The sequence below is a fragment of the Athalia rosae genome, chromosome 4 (genome assembly GCF_917208135.1).
Source record: "Athalia rosae chromosome 4, iyAthRosa1.1, whole genome shotgun sequence".
NCBI lineage: Eukaryota > Metazoa > Arthropoda > Insecta > Hymenoptera > Athaliidae > Athalia > Athalia rosae.
In genome coordinates this window covers 6,355,962-6,375,205 of record NC_064029.1, presented here as the reverse complement: position 1 = coordinate 6,375,205, position 19,244 = coordinate 6,355,962, and the positions used below count along the sequence as shown (strand labels likewise).

Genomic DNA, 19,244 nt, shown 5'->3' with positions numbered 1-19,244 from the left:
AAATAGATATATAATCTGCTTGGAAAAAAAAAAGAAAATTTATGTAGTCGGTAGTAAAATTTATTAGGAGTATCTGATACGAAATAATTATTCGATAATCCCCATAGTTGATTGGAGTATAAGAAATTTAATGGATATTCTATACCCGTAGGATCTTATAGATAAAGTTGAGAGGCCACTGGGAAGTTCTACAAATGAGCCCCGAACATATTTTGTTTATAATTGGAAATTGCTGTTTTCAACCAATAAATCAAATATTTATAACATTCATCGTTGGCTACAGCAATGTCTAAAGCTGCTCTGTGGCTCCTCGAAAATTATGTCGATGTATAACGAGGGCTAGGTTAAATGAATTAATCAATTGATCAATTAATTGATATTACGTTGATTGATTAATTAATTAATAATCAGAAAATGATGAGGTCGTTGTAACGAATACGCTTTTGGTGTCGTAATCTCACGTTACATTCTGATTGCAACTAAACATTTTTTGATCAAACAGGCGATGTACACGGTTAATAACCGTAAAATGCACATGTATCCTGTGCACGCGCGAAGAGTTTGAGAAAATTCAGATACCTATCGCAACAAAAAAAAAAGAGTTGGAATAGCGGACGTTGCTTGGCAGGCTTAAATTATCGATAAATCTTCGCGGCTCGCGTCGAATTTCATCTCTATCTACGACTAGAATATTTCTGTTCCGTAATTTATAAAACACTGCCCCTCGTTTATTTCGTGGTATTATTAATTATACCAAACGACTTGAGCGCTGTCTGTAAAACCGTTGCACAATATTCTTGTTTTTTATTAAACTGTACAATTTGAAGAAAAATGAAAATGAAAACCAAAAAACATAAGAAAACTGAACATAAATAAATACACCTGTGTGCAACTGAAATATTTGTAAAAATATACTGTATGTCAATAATTATTAAATAAAGAGAGATAATGAAGTTGATATATATACATAATTAGTTAGTCCAGCCTTCATGTTCTTTTTTATTTGTAGGTATGTATAAGTGTATACATCGTATATACATATATTATTTTTTATTCCAATTTTTCTGTATAATTCTTTTAAACAATTATTTTTCATTTGAGAGAACATGAACCGGAATATTGTATCCTGATTTTCAGGGATTACCGCCTGCCGGACGGAGTTCGGGGAAAAATTAACGTATCTAAATGATAAATTGCACAGATCCTCTACGAGCTGACATCATATGATAATGATTGATTTAATTATATATACCTATACAATAATAATCGTCACTTAATGAACACTAAAAATTGCACGTCATGTGTTAGATATTCATCGTTATATGCCGCGTATCATGTATCATGTACATCGAACAGCTGCATATCGACGATACATAAAAATTAAACAACAATAATCAACAAATAAAACGAATTTTATACAGCAACAATAAATAGAAGCTTCAACCGAGTATATGCGTGTATGTACGTATGTTGTACAGTTCGATTCTGATCGCGCCTAGAAAGTTAATAAGACCATTCCGAAGGCAATGATCCTTACAAGACCTCTTCAACGGTTGACGAATTAACGATAAAGAAATAACGAAAATCAGGGGAAATTATTTAAAATATTTAAAAGCTAAATATTCAAGCAGATCGATATTGCACCGTATGTAATAGGGCGTGGAGTTGCCGAGGAATGGTTAATCTTTGATCGATTAATGATAATTATGTACGCGATGCCAATAGTAAATGGCTATAAATGGGTATTTGTACTTTAAAGTATATATGTTACAATTGTGTATGACAAAATATCGAAAACTAGTTTTAGCTCGTATTTTCAGTCAAGCCTACTACGCAGTCTTTGCTAAAAATGTAAGTTGGTCGATATTTATTCTATTATAATATAATTATCTGTGTACCTTAAACTTCCGCACGTTACAATTGATCATATTTTCCGACGTTCTGCAGAGATATAGAAAAATATTAGTGCTCACAGTTGCATAATATCCGCGCGGTTGGATCGCAAGGGATATATTATCGCGCTGCGAAACCTACTTTTTTTAGTTGTTGCTGTTGTTCGTTATGCCTTTTTCTCTTACTGAACATCGTGACCGTTTTCAACTTGGCATCCGTAGCTACAGTCAACGTCCTTGTAAAGCGACGCCTCATCCTTGACGCAGGTAACACTCTCTCCGTCATTTCCACCCTCGATTCGTTGCGATTTGTTTAGCAGTGAACTAAATTCACCGAATTTCAGAATTTCCTCCATAGCAGACTGTTCCGAAGGTATCTAAAAGTAAAATTCAGACTTCAATTTCAACTTCCGGTAAACTGGGCTTGGTAATTTCGGAGGACGGGGCTGGTTGTCGAGCGAAATTTTTATGCGGCTCAAAAAATAGAGAAGTACAAACGAATTGAAACAACCGGCTCCGGTCTCCTTATCAGTATGAGAAACAGAAGGAAAAGATGATGAGAAATTCGATGAGATGAACGAACGAACGAACTTTACTGGTTTCAAACTAACAAAATAATAAATGACACTTTTCATAGCTTCAAGTCAGATTTACACGTTTAGGAAGTTAAGATGGTCAGCTGCAGCAAGTCACCTTCCGCGGTCTTCCGCGTTTCCCCTTGGCCGGGGTGCCGCTGCTCTCCGTTCCGGAGACCGTGTGTCCGGTAAGATTTGCCGAGGTGGTTCGACGCTTCGGCCACAAAAGATGGGAGTCTAAATGCTGTTTTAACTTATCCTGCCTAGCAAACATTCTCGGGCAAAGGGTGCAAGCGAAGGGACGTTCTCCCGTGTGAACGCGTCTGTGCCTCGCGAGATGAGAGGCCCTCGTAAAAGCCAACGTACAGAGATCACAAGAGAACGGTTTGTACTGCGCTTTGTGTTCTTTGGAGTTGACACGCTTTCCCGCAGTTCCTCCTTCCGACTTTACGGAAATAACAGAATGCGGCTTCGTGTCCAAGTCCGTGGGAGTCGCGGAACTGGTTGGTCCCTGTTTGGAAAATATTTAATGAGGAATAATTGGCGAGTAATAGCGCGGCGTGACAATCGCCACGTTCGGACCGTTCGCTTACTAAATTATCGAGATCTTGTTCCTGTTCGAAAATATCCTCGTTCAAATGTACCGTGGGTACCGTTGGATCCGAACAATTGTCGAATGTGGATTCTTCTCTGCTCGCGGACATCGACATGCTATCTTCGAACAAGGCCTCGCCCGGCGTGTTCTTCAGAGACACACAGTCCTTGATTTTTATATCGAGAACTTCGTTCGTCCTGGAAGCTCGACCAACTGGGACCCGTTTTTGCCCTTTGAATCTGGTCTCCCGTTTGTACATTGCCGGGGGGATATGTCTCTGAAAGGAAAAATATTTCAGCAATGGCTCGCGATTTTCGAGAAGATATAAATTTTCGAATAGTCCTTTTACAATTTGTTCCTCGGGGGTATCCATGGAAGCTTCGAAGCCCTCTTCGTTTTCCAGGACCATAGGATCGTCCTCGATTTCTTCGAGTTTTATGTCATCCTCTTTCTGTTTGTGGTGGTAGATATTGGACGAAGTTCCGGAGCTTCTGCAATCCGTTCGTCGTTCGATTGCCTGGACACTGGTCTCTATCTGACACCTCTGAAGTCTGTTTTGCGCGTTGGAGGATTTCACATTTGGCGGACGGTAACTCGAACTCTCGTTTCTATGGTCAGCCGAAAGTCCCCTGATCTCCAAATCCGTCGCTGTTTTTATCAACGAAGCTAAATGCTCCTCGGCAACGTCGATGGATCCTCTGTACATGAAGTCCAGAAGACATTCCATCTCTTCGACCGCCACACCTTTGATAATTACACAGATGATACGATGCGATTGTCCGAGAACCGAGTGGATGTCTAGAAAATTATCGATCGATCGGAGTCTTCTTACCTTTGAGAATGAGAATTGGCTGATCGCCATAATGTTCTTTGAATACCCTTTCGAAATAGGGGCTGCAAGCGGCCAACACGAGTCTATGCGCCCTGAGCATGCCACCTTGACAAGCGAGAGTCGTATCCGTGAGAGATCCGCTTCTGTAAAGACCCTCGAATAGTCCGGAAAGATTCGCCAGGTGGTTGTTCCACGTTAAATTGAACGTCTTGTCCCCCATGGTTGCGAGACGATGATCTTGACTCTGCTTCAACCGCGTGACTTCTGCGAAATGAACGCCATATCTCCATTAACGTTATGTCCACCTGTCCTCTATTCGTGTGGATTTGTAAATACTATCCAGAGTATAAATGGCTACCTTCAAGGTTGACAGGATCATGTTTCGCGAATAACACAAACATCTATACCTATTATACCTTCAGAATCCTTACTAATCCTGGTGTGGACATCCAACACTACGAGTACGTAATTACAGTCGATTGATAAAATATTGTGTACGCGTGGTACAAAGCAAAATTGGAAATTGGGACCATGTAACTTGTACCGAATTTGGAATTCTCATTCGTTGTCAGATGAATGGATTCTCCACACCGGCGTGGAAAATTTATCGAGTATCAATTAGTGTTTATAGGAGGAAAAATTGCCCTAATTTACATTACACTAAATAACGTGATTGGCGCTCATTTGGCTGGATTTAAATTACTTCCCCGCCACTTTTGTAAATTACATTTGCGCTAATATTGTACCCGTGGCATTGAGATGCCGTGCAGTAGCCAATAAAAAGCCGTACGAAGGGCTGTGGAAACGACGTGGCTGACATGAAAATCCTTTGTTGGAAGTGCAATGGGATTAAAAAATTACGCGCATGCCATATTTCAAGCTTTAATTAATAGCCACCCTCAACGATGCGGGTACATATTCATGCGCTGCCTTGTTTTGTAGAGATTTTGGAAAGGCTCTCGAGATCGAGATCGCTAATTGAACAACCATTTATTTTGCATTATATTTTCTGCAATAAATTATTTCTCCAAACTGTTCAATTTTCGCGTACGGTTTTCAAATTTCTCGTACGTGCACTCCGTTCTTGTGAATTATTGAGTGGTGCAATTACGAAGAGGGAGAAGCATAAGATAATAATTCATAAGCAAACAGAAACGAATTTTCTCTCCATCATCGCCTCGACATTCTTGGAATCCACACGGTACGATACGAGATAGTACAGAGTGTTTGTATCCAAGCTCAGCGGGGGTCGAAGGGGAACCACGTGGTCATGCGCAGAGTAAAGCTCCGAAGTCGATCCATAATTTGTTGGCGGCCCCATGCAACGCGAGCTGTTGTCCCGTGTGCCGAGGGTTCAAAGCGTGAAAGTAAAAATACAACGCACCGCCAACTGACGACTATTACACATTTACATTTGTGAATATTTCTACGCAGGTTTTTTAACCAGTGGCAAACCATAAAATTTTTTTTTTTTTTTTCTCTCGTAAAATCCAAGTCGGCCAAAAGGCGATGCGGTGACTTCCGCAGATCGGTGCAGCCGTTCAAATTTCTGCCTCTGATCAGCACCGACCTTGGGAGGAAGATATTTATGGGGAACAACACGATCTCATGCAACGTGGAAACCAGTACGACTGGATGGGTTCATATCGAAATCAATATCTTTCAACGAAAGGCGGTATACTATTACGTCACCTGTTAGTCCCCATGAACGAATCACCCGCTCGTTTAAATGCCTCCAGCAGCATGCGCTAATTGAAATATTGCGAGTCAAAAATAATCGCAAGTCCGACGACGCGAGATTTTATTGGATATCTCGTAACCCACTACATGGATACCCGCAGATTAATACGACGAACGGGATAAAACGTGTCCTCTGTAATCCCGTAATTTGAAGCTAGAAATCAAAGGTCTTTGACGATAGTTCAAAAAATTTTTAATCCCAAAAAAAAAACGGATCTTTGAATCTATTTTCTAGAATACTGTTCTTCATGATCGACCGACATCGGACACAGGGCCAGATTTCCCCATCACCCGGTCGCGCAACTTCGGACTGTCTATTTATACCCCTGAACGACCAACGCTCGCACATAGGCGATCCAACTTCCAAGCTCACGCGAGAATCAAAAGACACGAATATAACCGAAGACACTACGCTGGCTCATTGTGATCTTCTGAACCGTCCGTACATGTGCCGAACACACGAAAACTCACGCGAGTTTATACTCCAAAGAATGAAAAGGTCGCGAGAGGGGGGTGGACGAGGAGAGGAGGAAACTTACCCCTGCGTCTTTCGAGATCTTGGTCAAGGAATCGGTGGAAGCGATTGCCCTCGGTGTCCTCGCGACTCTTCTTATCTCCGAGTTGCGGAACCCGGTTGATCGTCCGAGCGAATCGCGGAATCCGGAATTTTTTTGTCAACTTCTGTTCTTCGAACCTCTAAGTAGAACCCCGTTCGAGGACCATGTCCCTCAGACTTTAATTTATAATTTTCGGAGGGCACCGTTGCCACGTACGGTCCCGGGGCACATAGAGGCTCCCTCGACGTTCCGCGCCCGATATCAACGGGGGACTGGAAACTCGGCGATGGGCCGGGGGCAAAGCCCTGCCAGGGGGGGAACTTCACCCCCCACACGGCGAGCTCCGAGGGGACGCGCCCCCGCCTTACCCTGTCCCTCTGCCCACCTCACCCCTGCCGCCGAATCAGCTACACCCGCACACGCACTTGTATAGCGCGTAGTCAGGGGCAATTTCGGATCTCTCTTCGTACTCGCGTACGCATGCTATAGTCGTCGAGGAGCGAAAACCTCGACGACTATATACCTATAACACCTATACGTTAACGAGATTTACCTACGCGTGTCCCCGTCACTCGTCAGCGTTGTTTTCACTCCAATAATTGTACTATCCCCTTAATTCTTGTCGGTGCGTAAGCGTCTACTCGATTTCTACGCATCGTATAGACGTTACTTCACTTTCTGGGACAAGTATAACTAGGAAGATGATCCAGCCTACGATGCCCTGGGGCGATAGCTGCAATTATAAATATTGTCTCGGATCGTTATCGGTACACAAGTTTGCCGATTGATCGGCATTCGCTGATACGTAACTGTAATTGGCAGCAGATTTCTTATCTTCGGGACAACCAGCTCGAACGCTGCCGAGCCACCACCTCTGCGAGCGGAAGAACCGCTATCCAAAGATCTTTCCATCCATCCTAGAATCTTGTACGAAGCATTTGCTGGTTTGAATAATTTTTTTGGAAAATAATATCTCTTTAGTTTACTGAGATTAAAGTTTTGCCAGACTGGCGCAGTGTTTCCAAAGCGTAAAAGTGAGCCACTCTTTTCGTTTCTGTCAAATGCGCTGTTCTATCGGAGAAGAGTGAAATTTTTGAACTGAAAATTTGAGAGAGCACGAAAGGAATCGAAAACCGTAGGGTTGAACGATTCTTCAATTTTTTAATTTTAAGGGCTAAAAGGGCATCAATCGTCGAAAGTACAATCGATATGACGCGAGTATTTCAGCAGGCATACATTTACATCGGATCAGTTATACATACAACTATATACATATGTATACGATGACGCGTAGGACGAAGGACGCAACCCTCGGACGACCCCCTGCGGCTCGTATAGCCCGAAAACGCTGCGGTGGAATCTTGAATCCTGTTTCGGGGGCAGTTCATATCGATTCGTTATTTTTAGGGGTAGCCAACCCCCTACGTCGCTTCCAAAATACACCCTTCTGGACTCCTGAAAACGACGACGCTCCCCGCGTTACCGATAATCGAGGTGACGCGACACCAAAACCTCGAAGAAGACGTCCGAGTAACTTTTCTCTTCTCAACCAATTCATCAACTCTAACATTCGATTATTAGTGATATCCGGTGCTCGAAATTCATTTTTGTCATACGACCAGCTCAGAACTAGAGTATCTCTTTAGTCATTGGTTTTGCCTTGGGTCCCATACGTTTGGGGTATGTAGAGGAAAAAGTCAGACGATGATTATTTTTCACCCCAAATAACTATTATAACTTTTGTCGGTTTTCTCGGATTTTTGAACTGATCGCAACAACCCTTAGGGTCTGTTCGTGTTTATCCACTGTGGGCTGAGCGACTGCGTCAAGCCAGCAAGAAATATGAAAAATATATGAAAAATGAAGTGTGGCATTCATTCCACTTGTACTAGTCCTCGAAAACGTTGGAAGCAAACAATTCTCGGTAGAATAAATAGAAAACTAATTATGGCGTATGTATACCACCTACCCGTACAATAGGCAAACGTAGGCCGTATGAAGTTATTATCTATTTCCGACTGCGTGATTAGGACGACGAGCTGTTCTAATGTATAATATGAGCCGGTAATAAGCGGAATGGGGGCTAGACGCTTTACTTTTCCAACTTTCACATTCTGTGACCTACGAAGGAAAATTACTTGCACGGTCGAAATTTGAATAATTTCTTGAGCTAGTGATCTATGGATATTCGTCAATGGAATTTACTAGTATTATTGACACGTGCACGGTGAAGGCTTGTAATTATTTCTTCGAATACCCTAAAAATTGCGTACACTTTCAAGAAAATGGAATTTTCAACAAAAATTATCAAACGGCTGGTAATAGGCGTTGAAAATATATTAAAATCGTTGCTCACCCTTTGGTGGTTCCAGCGTCGAAAAGATGCGGAGATAATTCTGAAATGAATGGCTCGTTAGACAAACTGAGAAAATAGTCAAGATAGGAAATTGTGGCGATAACGTAGACCACAATCTACAAGAGATATGTATAGGTATACCAATGCCTTCGTAATCAGAGTGCGTTGTACAACGGCACGATCCATTAGCAGACTAATTGCCTCTCTCGATTGGAAATTCTGTGAAGTAGTTTCGGAGAATTTTAAAAACGATGTTGAATATTTCTCAACAGGCGTCTTCAAACGCACGTTCGCTAAAGTGCACTTGATATACTTATTCTGGAAACGGGGAAATAGGAGGGAAAATATAGTACTGGTATAATAATGCATTTTATTGGGCTTCACGCCTCACAAATATAGAGACATCCGACAAAGTTAAGGCACGTGTTTTATCTTAATACCTATAATAAATAAAAAGATGATGACCCGCGGTGAATATCTGCAGCGGGTTGCGAGTAGGATTTGATATTGAAGATTCAGCGTTAAAAATCATGCTGACTAGATGCCGTTGGTTTGCTTTACTATCAAAACATGCTGGTAAAAGTTGTAATAAAAAAGATAGAAAAATACATGATCAACCTTAATTAGCGAATGTTTGAAGATGATCATTGTCTTTACTTGATTATTCGCGTTCGACAAAGTAGATGACCGATTAAAAATTTGAGTCAATTGTCAGACTGAGCGAAAGCGGTCACTGCACAACCTTGACTCCATTTTTGAGATTTCACGATGATATCAGCTTTCGTTTAAGTAAAACTAACGATATATTCAACTGGACGGTCACCTGTAGATCAAGGTGTGAATAACAAATTGAATTTGAACATTTTTGGTATAGGTGACCGCGTATCGTCGAAGTTAAAATTCATCTTATTAATCAGGACCAAATGTATCCGTCGTTGGAAAATTTCAAGCTCTCTAAAACCAGTATACGCGTAGGATCGGGGCTGCAAAAATGCTTGAGTAATTTCGGACCGAAACCACAATCGCTTAGATTTTCCTGACCAAACACACTAGGAGGCGCCTTCGCTGGATCCTTTGGTTCCGCTGCTTCACCCCCATCTGATCGTAAATGATAAATAAAACAATATCAAAATCAGCCCCAACTGTACCTGTAATCACTTGGAGTAGATACAAAAAAGTAATAGCAGAAAACTCGATTCACCTTGACCATGTCTCGCCAGCGAGAAAGAAGTCGTTGAATCGACGTGGGCGCAACTGACTGAAAATTTTTCTAGGTGACTAGAAGTCATTAAATGACAGAGAGAAGGCAGCGTATGAGGTAGCAAGGGTCCACGCAGTTCGAGTGAATAAAATTTTTCGTTGTCGACATTGACAACACTTTCCTTGACCTACAAAAGTATTACAACTATGCTATAAGCATAATAGGGGAAGATCTGAGATTTGTAATGTTATTTCGCCCGGACGATTATCGCTGGCCGAGCGCCGACATTATGCTTATATATATGCACCTTTAATGGTTTAAGTGTTGCGCCATGGAATGCGGTTGGTGCCAAAAGCGTAGGGGGAATTCCCGCCATGGCACCTGTGACAGCGACTGCTGATTTACAATTGATCAGAAAGTTAAACAAAGCTTGCGCTTCAACGTCTTGTACAAAAATCAATGACTCTCTTGTGTTGTCCAGTTCACTTTCTTTCTCCTGGTTCAGGCGGGCCTGAAGTAAATGATTATGAGAATTAGGTCACTATGTGGATAACCGACTTTTGAATCACAGTATGTTTTGTGAATTTGGGGTGGTCGATTACGTGCCTGGGAACTATTGATTTTTCGAATTTCGGAAGCTTCGACACCGAGACTTTGAAGCCACTTTTCGGCAGGTGCATCTTCGTCGTCATCGTCTTCATTTAAATGCTCCTCCTTAGAAGAAGGATTTGTCATATTCGACACTGAAGAATCCAGAGTATCGCACCCAGAATCTGTAGTGTCTGACCGTCTTTTGGATTCTTTTTTTAATGGCATTGTAAATACAATATCTGGAATCCAGAATCGATGATAACTCAATTGATGTATAACTGTATAAGGTTGAAGGGACCATCAATCCGTCGTCAGATATTGAACAGGGTGAAAATCAATAACCAGATTGAAGCGAATGTTGGTCCTCTTCTTTACCGACTCTCGACTCTCACAACTCACGATGTATACGACCAGTTGGTAAGTTACTGGCAAGCGAAAATCACGATTGTGGACTCAGCGATATCCGCCTTGTTACCACCATGCAATATATAATAGGTATGGTACAAGGATTTTCTTTCATGTTATCAATCATAGAACAATTCGCTCGTACTCATTATCTTCATGAAAAATCATCTTGTACTCATGTAATGTAAATATTCTTTGAGTTCTTCAATCGTATTTGTAGTTTTACCTCATAAGCAGGGACCAGAGTAGCCAATTGTAGATCATTCCAATTTGTATTTCGTGTACGACAATGAAAGCCATGAAAGACAAGTGAAAGAAAAAATTACCTGCTTGTTTGAGAATTTGTCGGAACCCCCTAGTGGTCGGTGTAAGTAAAGCGTGGACTTGTGAAAGCCCACAAATACCCGCAGCTCGGAAAAGGACGGTGAATGTATTGGCACATACATAGAAATAAGGGCACTGTCTTGCCCTGACGAGTTGGAACAAGGATCTGAAGCTTTCGCTCCAATCTCTGTGTAGTGCATCTTTTACGTACTGGTTTGTGGCTGCCATTGGACCGCTCATCATAGCTGCACTCATTTTGCCAGCAGAACGAGGAAATAATTCAATCCAAGGCAGTGAGGGATGCTGCCAAACCAAACAGCATCTATGAAACCTGTGGAAATTCAAGTTCCGAATAAAAATTCCAAACACTTAGATTCAGTTTAATGAATGATTTTTCATAGAACAAGTATTAGACAAGCACCTGGCATTGGGACTAGTATCCAGCGTGGTTTCCTCCTCACCGATATCAAGGCATCGAACAAAACCTGTAGTGGCTGATGCCTCTTCTGTTGTTTTGAGTTTGCCATTCCAAGCAAAAGGTTTGGGGGACATAAATCGCATTTTCGTATTTAAAGTCCAATCTACTGGAATGTAATTCGCTCCTTTAGGAGGTCCAGGTTCCTCTACATATCCATTTTCTAGTTTTGATAGCACACTTGTAAATGTGTAAGTATCTTCTCCATGTGCAGCTTTATTCTTCGATTTTTGGATGTTCAATAATTCAAAAAGCGTTGTGTCACTACTAGCCTCTAATTCTTGTGTTGTTATTGGATTTGTCTTGTGCTTTTTGAATGTTGTATCCCTTGCAAATGGATTTTTACGTTTCTGAGATACAGGGTTTACGCTACCATCAATTGAAGTGAGTGAGCTAGTCAAATCTATCGAGGATGGAACTTTTTGAATAGATGTTCTGTTCATGCGAGCTTGCAGCGCTCGTTTCTTCAACTTGAGCCGATGTAGCTGCATCACCTGATCCGGCATTTTCCATTCTGCAATGTCTCCTGGCAACGGGTCTCCCATTGGTAATTTGTGAGTCAACTTTGTCATAGATCCTGTGAGCAAAAATCATTTGCTTAGACGACAAAACTTTACAGCAATAGTTATGAATTAAAATCAATCATGTACAGTATTATACTAGATGGCAAGAATCAAGTTATTCAAAACGACACAAGTTATCTGAATACCATTTCTTTCTGCAAGTTTGTGTTGTCAATGAAACCTCCTGGGTAGAAAGTAAACACTCTCTGCCTTTTGAGGTTAATTATTTCATTCGCATGTAGTAAGTTACATTCTCTGTTGGTTCCATACATGCATTATTTTTTCAGAAGAAAAGAAACCATTGAAAATTTATGAGATTGCCAAAGTTTGCTTCTAAATAATATAACGTCCACAATTTGACATATCAACTAGGAGCAGTCACGATACACAACAAAACTGACAAGTATGCACTCAAGCAGCTGCGCGATCAGCAGGAGGGACTAACGCGCGCAAAATAAATTTCACGACGGCGCCCAAGTTTCGAATATTCAGAACTGAGGTTTCATCAAATAATTGAGTACTTATTGTCAATTACCGATGGAAGAACTTCACAGAGACTTGTGTTTTACAAATTCAATTACTTGATCATGTTTTCATTCGATTTTCTGCATCTGCCATACAGTTGAATAGACAAAATATTTATTATTTTCAGATCCTTCTATCACGTACCATAATGCACGAGAAATTGATTCCGAATGAAAGTGACAATGTATTTCATCAAAAAAATATTATCATCCTGGAAAATGAAAAATGTATTTCATCGAAAGAATATTATCATCTTGCGATTGCTGTCGCTTTTTTGGGTCATTCTAGATACTGCTTGAATGCTAGATGAAGTATTGTTAACGGAATAAGCAAGAAGTAGGCAAAACAGAGTGAGATAAAAAGAAAAATGAAAACAAAAAAATGTATTCTTGATAAGGTGGCAGAGGAGAGTAAATAATAAATTACGTTCTATATATTTTCGTTGCAACTGTAGGGCAATAAATATGATGTCAGGTCCGCTGAGAAGCTAGCTTAGTCGCTTTTCTTCCAGAAGAACGAATTCCACCCCACGTCGTAATACAGATATGGTTCACTTTGAGAGGTGCCCTTCCAGATATATAAAATATATATAAAACCAGCCTGCATCTCGTTCCACAGTAGAAACCCTACTTCTAATATCGAAGCCATGCATTATGCATTGGATGACCGCTTATGTTGTCTGACCATGTCTTTCGCGGGATAAAAATTCCCGCGTATATACATATGTGTAGTGTTTTCTCTGCAGAACTTTGGAGTTCGGTGAGCTTTATAAGGATCTAAAGTGTTTTTCTAAAGCTTGGTTAGAAGGATACGTACATAGGTACGATATCGGTATATATCTTTACCTTTGATAAAACTTAACATGTATAATCAATCACAATCTAGAGAAATAATTTCAGTAAGCGTATGTATCAAAGATGCCTAAACTTATTGACTGGCAAAACCAAGCAGCAGGCTTCTATTTTTTACGTAGGTGATAGTCAATCGTGCAGCTGCTTAGTTAAGCATGAAGTAATCAATTGATCTAACTTGCTAATCAATCAATGAATTGCGAGTTTTTCGTCTTCGAAAACAGAAAATTTGGGATTTTATCATCAGTTTTATCCTGTGCTCAATTCACTCGGCAAATTCGTGTTCCTGAGGTGAAAATTTGTCGGAACGTATCACAATCGATTTTGAAAAATGTTGGTTTTGGGGTCAAGTATAAATAATTGATTTTTCACTGGATTCAAGTATATTTTGACCTCAGAAATCCGAATCTGAAAGAAAAATTGATCTATCTATAAAATTGACCGAGTTATCGTCGATTTTCAGCTTTTTGGGGTCAAAAATAAAAAATTGAGCTTTTAGTCTATCTTGATGTAATTTGAGCTCAGAAATCCGAATCCGACAGAAAAATTGGTCTATCTGCGAAAATGACAAAGTTATCCCCATTTTTTCGCATTTTTTGGTACAAATTTGAGGATATCTCGAAGGGAAAAAATCTTAGCTCAATTTGGACAACGGATTTGTGTTCCTGAGGTCAAAATACGTAAGAAAAGTGCCATACGATCAATTTTAAAAAATAAAAAATTTTGGCCAAAATTTGAAAAAATCGTAAGGGGTACCCCTTGGAAAAATCTCAAATTTTGGCAAAATTTTTTTATTTTTAAAAATTGATCGTATGGCACTTTTCTTACGTATTTTGACCTCAGGAACACGAATCCGTTGACCAAATTGAGCTAAGATTTTTTCCCTTCGAGATATCCTCAAATTTATGCCAAAAAATGCGATAATTCGGCGATAAATCAGTCATTTTTGAAGATAGATCAATTTTTCTTCCAGATTCGGATTTCTGAGCTCAAATTACATCAATATAGATTAAAAAATCAATTTTTTATTTTTGACCCCGAAAAGCTGAAAATTGGCGATAACTCGGTCAATTTTAGAGATAGATCAATTTTTCTTTTGGATTTAAATTCCTGAGGTCAAAATACGTCAGAAAAGTGTAATACAATCAATTTTCAAACTACTTTATTTTTGGCCCGAAAATCGATTTTTTTTTTTACTTCTCAAGAGTAATCTCACGTATAATCAGCTCAGAAATCCGAATCTAAAAGCCGAAATCATCTACTCTTGCAATCGATCGAGTAATCATTAATTATTCGCTGTTGAGAGCAGAAAAATTATAAGACATATCGATTGGTTTTAGTCGTAGAACCACTTTGATTCTTCGCAATCCATGCATGGGTCGAAATATTCGAATTTCTCAATTCACCAGCGAACCCGAGCTTAACTGGAGTCAGCGTAGCCAGCAGCGTAGCGCTTTGTTGTGAGTTGTCACCTTCAGGGCTGAGCAGAGGTGACGCCTCACAACAAACCGCGCGCCCGTGGCTACCTGACTCCAGCAAAGCTCGGGTTCGCTGGTGAATTGAGAAATTCGAATATTTCGCTCCATGCATAGATGGGACGAAGCAAAGTGGGTCTACGACTAAAACCACTCGATGTGTCTTATAATTTTTCTGCTGCCAACAGAATTAATATGCATTTCTTATGTATTTTGACCCCAGGAACACGAATCCTTTGGTCAAATTATGCTATAAATTTTTCCCATCGAGATATCTGAATTTTTTCACCCTCTGGAGCGAAAATTCCGACGATACCCGATGGTTTCTGTTATTTGTAAATTCAGAAGAAGTCTGTAAAGTTCATGTCACGTTCATCCAGCGATCGATTTTCCAGTCCATAACTTCCAGCAAAATATGTTTATTCGGAAAACATAGTATTCTGATTGTTTTAACGAAACATTTTCGTGGGCGGCATAATCATAGCGCGATCAGTGGTATTCACAACATAAAGCGAGGATATCAGATTTTCCTGTGTACCGCTGATAGCGTGCATGATCGAATTTGTTCTGTTTTCGAGGCAGTTAGCCAAGCGTTTTGTTTTCAGTTTGCCTTTGTCGAAACGGAATATTACCCCGCTCACGCCTGTACGTTTAACGTTCCGAAATGGTATGGGAAGATCGACCCCTACGGGGACGTTTTTGTTACTGATGTTAAAACGAGAACTGCACGTTCGCCAAACCGAACATAAACGCGTCTAACTCAACCACCCCCGCGAGGCTACCCTGGAAGGTCTGCCTGTCTGGCCTGCGCCTGCCTGCCCTCGTGTGGGAAGACCCGCCTGTTGCGTCCATCCGTGCAGAATTGAAAAAATACAGAATTTCTTACCGCCGCATCATACAAAGACCCTCGGGCGCCATTCGTCGGGCTATGTGTATAATACAAATGACCAAACACCTGCAGCACCGAAATCGTGCAAAATTGATGCGCCGTAAAAAATCTTTTTGCATAATACGCGCGATCGCAGTATGATTCTCCATATTTAAACTATTCGTAAAAAAATTTGACTCTTTGCAGGAACTCGAAAAATTTTTAAAATCAACTTTTTCTAGAATCCCATGTAATCGCGTGAACAGAAGTAGGCTGAACAGGTAATTTGGACGTATGACGAGGATATTACATGAAAATTTTGCGACGTTTGGATGAAAAGATAAACGAAAAAAAAATCAGAAACAGACCAGAGACGAACAGGAGAACTATTCAGACTCTAGTGCATTGGGAAAGCTGTTTGATGATAATATTTTTATTCGTTATATTTGTTATTCGATTTTTCCGTTGACTGGATTTTTGGCTTCGGTACAGCGAGCGAGTTGGATTCCTACAGAGTAAAACCCGGAGATCTGTTTCGCCCTCTATCCGGGGGCGTATGTGTAGAATCCGAGGAGATGAGCGCAGTGTATTTTCCAAGGGGTATTAGACTTTGAGATGAGCTGATAGAAGGAAGGCTGGTGCTCGCGGGTCGGGCTGCGCTGAATTCTTGCAGCAGGGCGAGTACCGCCTATATCATTTCCTGCGAGAAGCTCGAGCGGGAACTTCTGGTGCTGTATGCAGAAACCTTTTACGGATTTATTGCTTCGAAATTCAACGCACCTCGGAAAAAGCAGTACGTGGGATGGAAAGCGTTCGATATTAGACGCCGGTTCATTGTTTGTATCAACTCTCGCGTATCGCACGGCGAACCGGGAATTCCCTCGGATCACCTCACAGATTAACGTCATTGGGAATTCGCGATTAATTTTCCAAAGGTCGACTCGAAAAAGTATTCATTTCCTTCTACTTGTCCCAGATCCGCAACATTCGGACGACGTTTACGGCCTATCAAACATCGGCTGGTTTAATTTGCATACATCGTGCGATTAGGATTAATTTACATACGCGAATTAATAACGAACAAGCGAGTTACAGCACTTTTTGAATTATTATCCTTGCTGTAAATTATTTTCAGACCGTCACTCCGGGTTTTATACAAGTAGTAGAACGGGCCGCACGTGATAAGTGATATGTTTTCTCTTTGTAGTGTAGGTGGAGTGCGATAAAATTGAAAAGTCATTCCGTTGGTCGGTTTGCATGAAATATCGTACGAACGGACGTTTACTCGGTCACCTTATTTGCGCCCGTGTTACAGCGTGTGGGCAGGGTTGGTTCGCGGGGGTATGAAAAGTGATAATAGGTATATGGCGTGCGGCGGAAAGTAGAAATAATATCAAAATCGTATAGTTCGCGTATAGCTGTGGCACAGGAAATCAGCTTACAACTCGGCTAAACTCTTTTAAAGGACAAATAAATATGCAAATTACATTTTGCAAACTTCAAATGCCATGCATCTTCGCTTTTACGAGCAGAAGAACAAAGTTTAGTCAACTTTTACACCGATGGAGCGGTGGATGGTACGTATACGTGTATATATATATATATATATATACGCGGTGGCGGGATGAGGCGTTGAGTCGAATAGGCGGACGCGGATTGGGGCGAAGGGTGTAGTCGGAGGTGGAGGTGAAGGTGGTAGAAAGAGAATTCTCTTAAATAATATAAAATTCAGGGGAACTTGATAAGCCGCAGCCCGCTGAAAACTTTTCACTCGCGCGCAGCTCCCATTTCTTATTATAATGAATGCATATCGGCTTAGCCTGGAACCCTTTTTGGCACAGGGTAAGGACTTGGACAAAAAAGATTCTCTCTTTCTCTTCCTGTTGAAAAAAAAAAAACAATGTACATATACATGTATTCCACAGAAAACCGACGGGGGTGAAGATTTTTCAGTTTTTGAAATCGTTACGCGATCGAAGTACCCTCTCGAGTCACGATTTTCCTGATCTGGATGAACACCCCCCTGTGGACTACAGGCCTGGGCAAGACCGTTGCTGCCCATCAGCTAGGGGTTGCGAAGGTTACAAGCTCGATATAAGCTGTAACATTTCTAATATCGTCGATGTAGCCTTGCGGGTTTGTCTGCAGGGTGTCCGTTAGTAGCTACCTAGCCTTTGAAGCGAAGCGTCGGGGCGTCGCGGGCTAACGGGGGGGGTATTACGACGACGCCGAGGTTGTCACGGACAGATTGCGCGCGTCAAGCCACATGCTGCCAACTCTGGTTTGATTTCACCGGAACAAGCCACGGGCACAGATATAACTGACAGCCTCTCCCGCGGCACTCAACGTCACCCTGTTGCCATCGAATATGCCGAAATTGAATTTATGGCGCCATTATGAAACCACCGAAACAACATTCGGGGCGTCGACGTTGTTACGAACCCTTTAGGTCTAAAAAGTTTTCTCCCGAAAACCGAGGAAAATTGCGAGTGTTTTTTTCCAAGACGATCGAACTCCTTGCGTGGAGCTCTCGAACCGACTGGGTTACAGATGGAATGAAAAGAATTATGTAAGAAAAAAAAAAGGAACGCATGTACGAGCAAAGATTAAAAATAGATTTCATCGTAATAATATAAATTTGACGAGCAAATTTATCGGTGCGGGTATAGAGGGTAGTTGTAGATTAAAATTATTCAAAAAGTTGGCGCGTTCTTCTAAAAACCAATACATCACTCGAGCTTTATTAATAAGGGGGAAATTAAAAGCCGAAAGACAAATGGCTCCAGTCTCGCTAAATCTTGGTGAAAAACTTAGTAATTTAATAAGCAATTTCATGTAAATTTCAGGGCGTAACCGTTCGGGCAAGGGGACTCTTTTAGAGTGTTTGCAGTGGAGGAAATTGGGCTTCATCACTATACTATAATACCCCTAGCTATTTCAAGGGCGCGCGAGAGGGTGCGGTATGACGCGTCGATGACTTTCGAGTAAATACAATAACCAACTTTCGCGACGAAACGTCTTCACTACGGATTAATTCAAATCCAGCCAACTCCGAATATGATCCATTTGCCATTTTTTTTATCTATTCCCGATGCCCGTCATTTTTTTTTCCTCAAGTACAATAGGAGGAAGTCGTCGCACTACGAAATGCCGTGGAAGCCATTGGCCGTTTTCGTATGAGAAAAAAAAAAAAGAAAAGAATTTTCGTTATAACGACCTACTCAACGCGCCCTTCCGTCTCCCTGCAGTTCATTCCCATTCCTTATTTCGCTGCAGTATGAGCGGATAGGATCATTTTTTTCTTCCTCCCATTCAAGCTTACTTTTTTACTTCCTTTTTCTAGCTCAACGTCCCGCTGCGTCTGAGATGTGACAGTCACGTGTCTCGTCTATAATACAAGTTCGATAGATCGGCGCCCG

General features: G+C 41.1%; 2 protein-coding genes across 19 annotated transcripts in view; both read right to left on the bottom strand.

Annotated features, from left to right (window-relative positions):
* Positions 1 to 1,897: 1,897 nt before the first annotated feature.
* LOC105692645 (zinc finger and BTB domain-containing protein 14-like) lies at positions 1,898 to 8,571 on the bottom strand. 5 transcript variants are annotated; one of them, XM_012411968.3, is made up of 7 exons: positions 4,253 to 5,235; positions 3,895 to 4,158; positions 3,412 to 3,806; positions 3,061 to 3,339; positions 2,586 to 2,978; positions 2,035 to 2,269; positions 1,898 to 1,941 (listed from the first exon to the last, which is right to left on the bottom strand). In XM_012411968.3, the coding sequence occupies exons 1-6, from the start codon at positions 4,293 to 4,295 to the stop codon at positions 2,075 to 2,077; spliced, it is 1,569 nt and encodes a 522-aa protein (XP_012267391.2). In that variant the 5' UTR covers positions 4,296 to 5,235; the 3' UTR covers positions 1,898 to 1,941; positions 2,035 to 2,074. The 5 variants fall into 5 exon arrangements, with proteins under 5 accessions (XP_012267391.2, XP_048509863.1, XP_020711825.2 ...); XM_048653906.1 differs by lacking the exon at positions 4,253 to 5,235 and adding an exon at positions 8,548 to 8,571 and having other exon boundaries at positions 1,898 to 2,269; XM_020856166.2 differs by lacking the exon at positions 4,253 to 5,235 and adding an exon at positions 6,174 to 6,913 and having other exon boundaries at positions 1,898 to 2,269.
* Positions 8,572 to 8,897: 326 nt separating this feature from the next.
* Positions 8,898 to 19,244, bottom strand: part of LOC105692637 (protein downstream neighbor of son homolog) — a 159,023-nt gene continuing 148,676 nt past the window's right edge. For 13 of the 14 annotated variants that reach the window (XM_048653893.1, XM_048653892.1, XM_048653896.1 and 10 more), the window contains 6 exons: positions 11,490 to 12,120; positions 11,071 to 11,399; positions 10,355 to 10,578; positions 10,056 to 10,259; positions 9,749 to 9,935; positions 8,898 to 9,645 (listed from right to left, as the gene is read on the bottom strand). In XM_048653893.1, coding sequence (XP_048509850.1) covers positions 9,461 to 9,645; positions 9,749 to 9,935; positions 10,056 to 10,259; positions 10,355 to 10,578; positions 11,071 to 11,399; positions 11,490 to 12,115 — 1,755 coding nt within the window. In that variant the 5' untranslated portion in view covers positions 12,116 to 12,120 and the 3' untranslated portion in view covers positions 8,898 to 9,460. Of the gene's footprint in view, positions 9,646 to 9,748; positions 9,936 to 10,055; positions 10,260 to 10,354; positions 10,579 to 11,070; positions 11,400 to 11,489; positions 12,121 to 12,252; positions 12,530 to 19,244 lie in introns of those variants that run through there. The other variant, XM_012411961.4, reaches the window with a different exon arrangement.

Excerpts from the sequence above, each read along its gene's own strand:
- LOC105692645 (XM_012411968.3), bottom strand. The coding sequence starts at position 4,295 with ATGTTTGTGTTATTCGCGAAACATGATCCTGTCAACCTTGAAG. Across the intron at positions 3,340-3,411 it reads ATACCCCCGAGGAACAAATT|AGACATATCCCCCCGGCAAT; the intron begins GTAAAAGGACTA and ends TTTTCCTTTCAG. Across the intron at positions 2,270-2,585 it reads AACGCGGAAGACCGCGGAAG|ATACCTTCGGAACAGTCTGC; the intron begins GTGACTTGCTGC and ends TTTTACTTTTAG.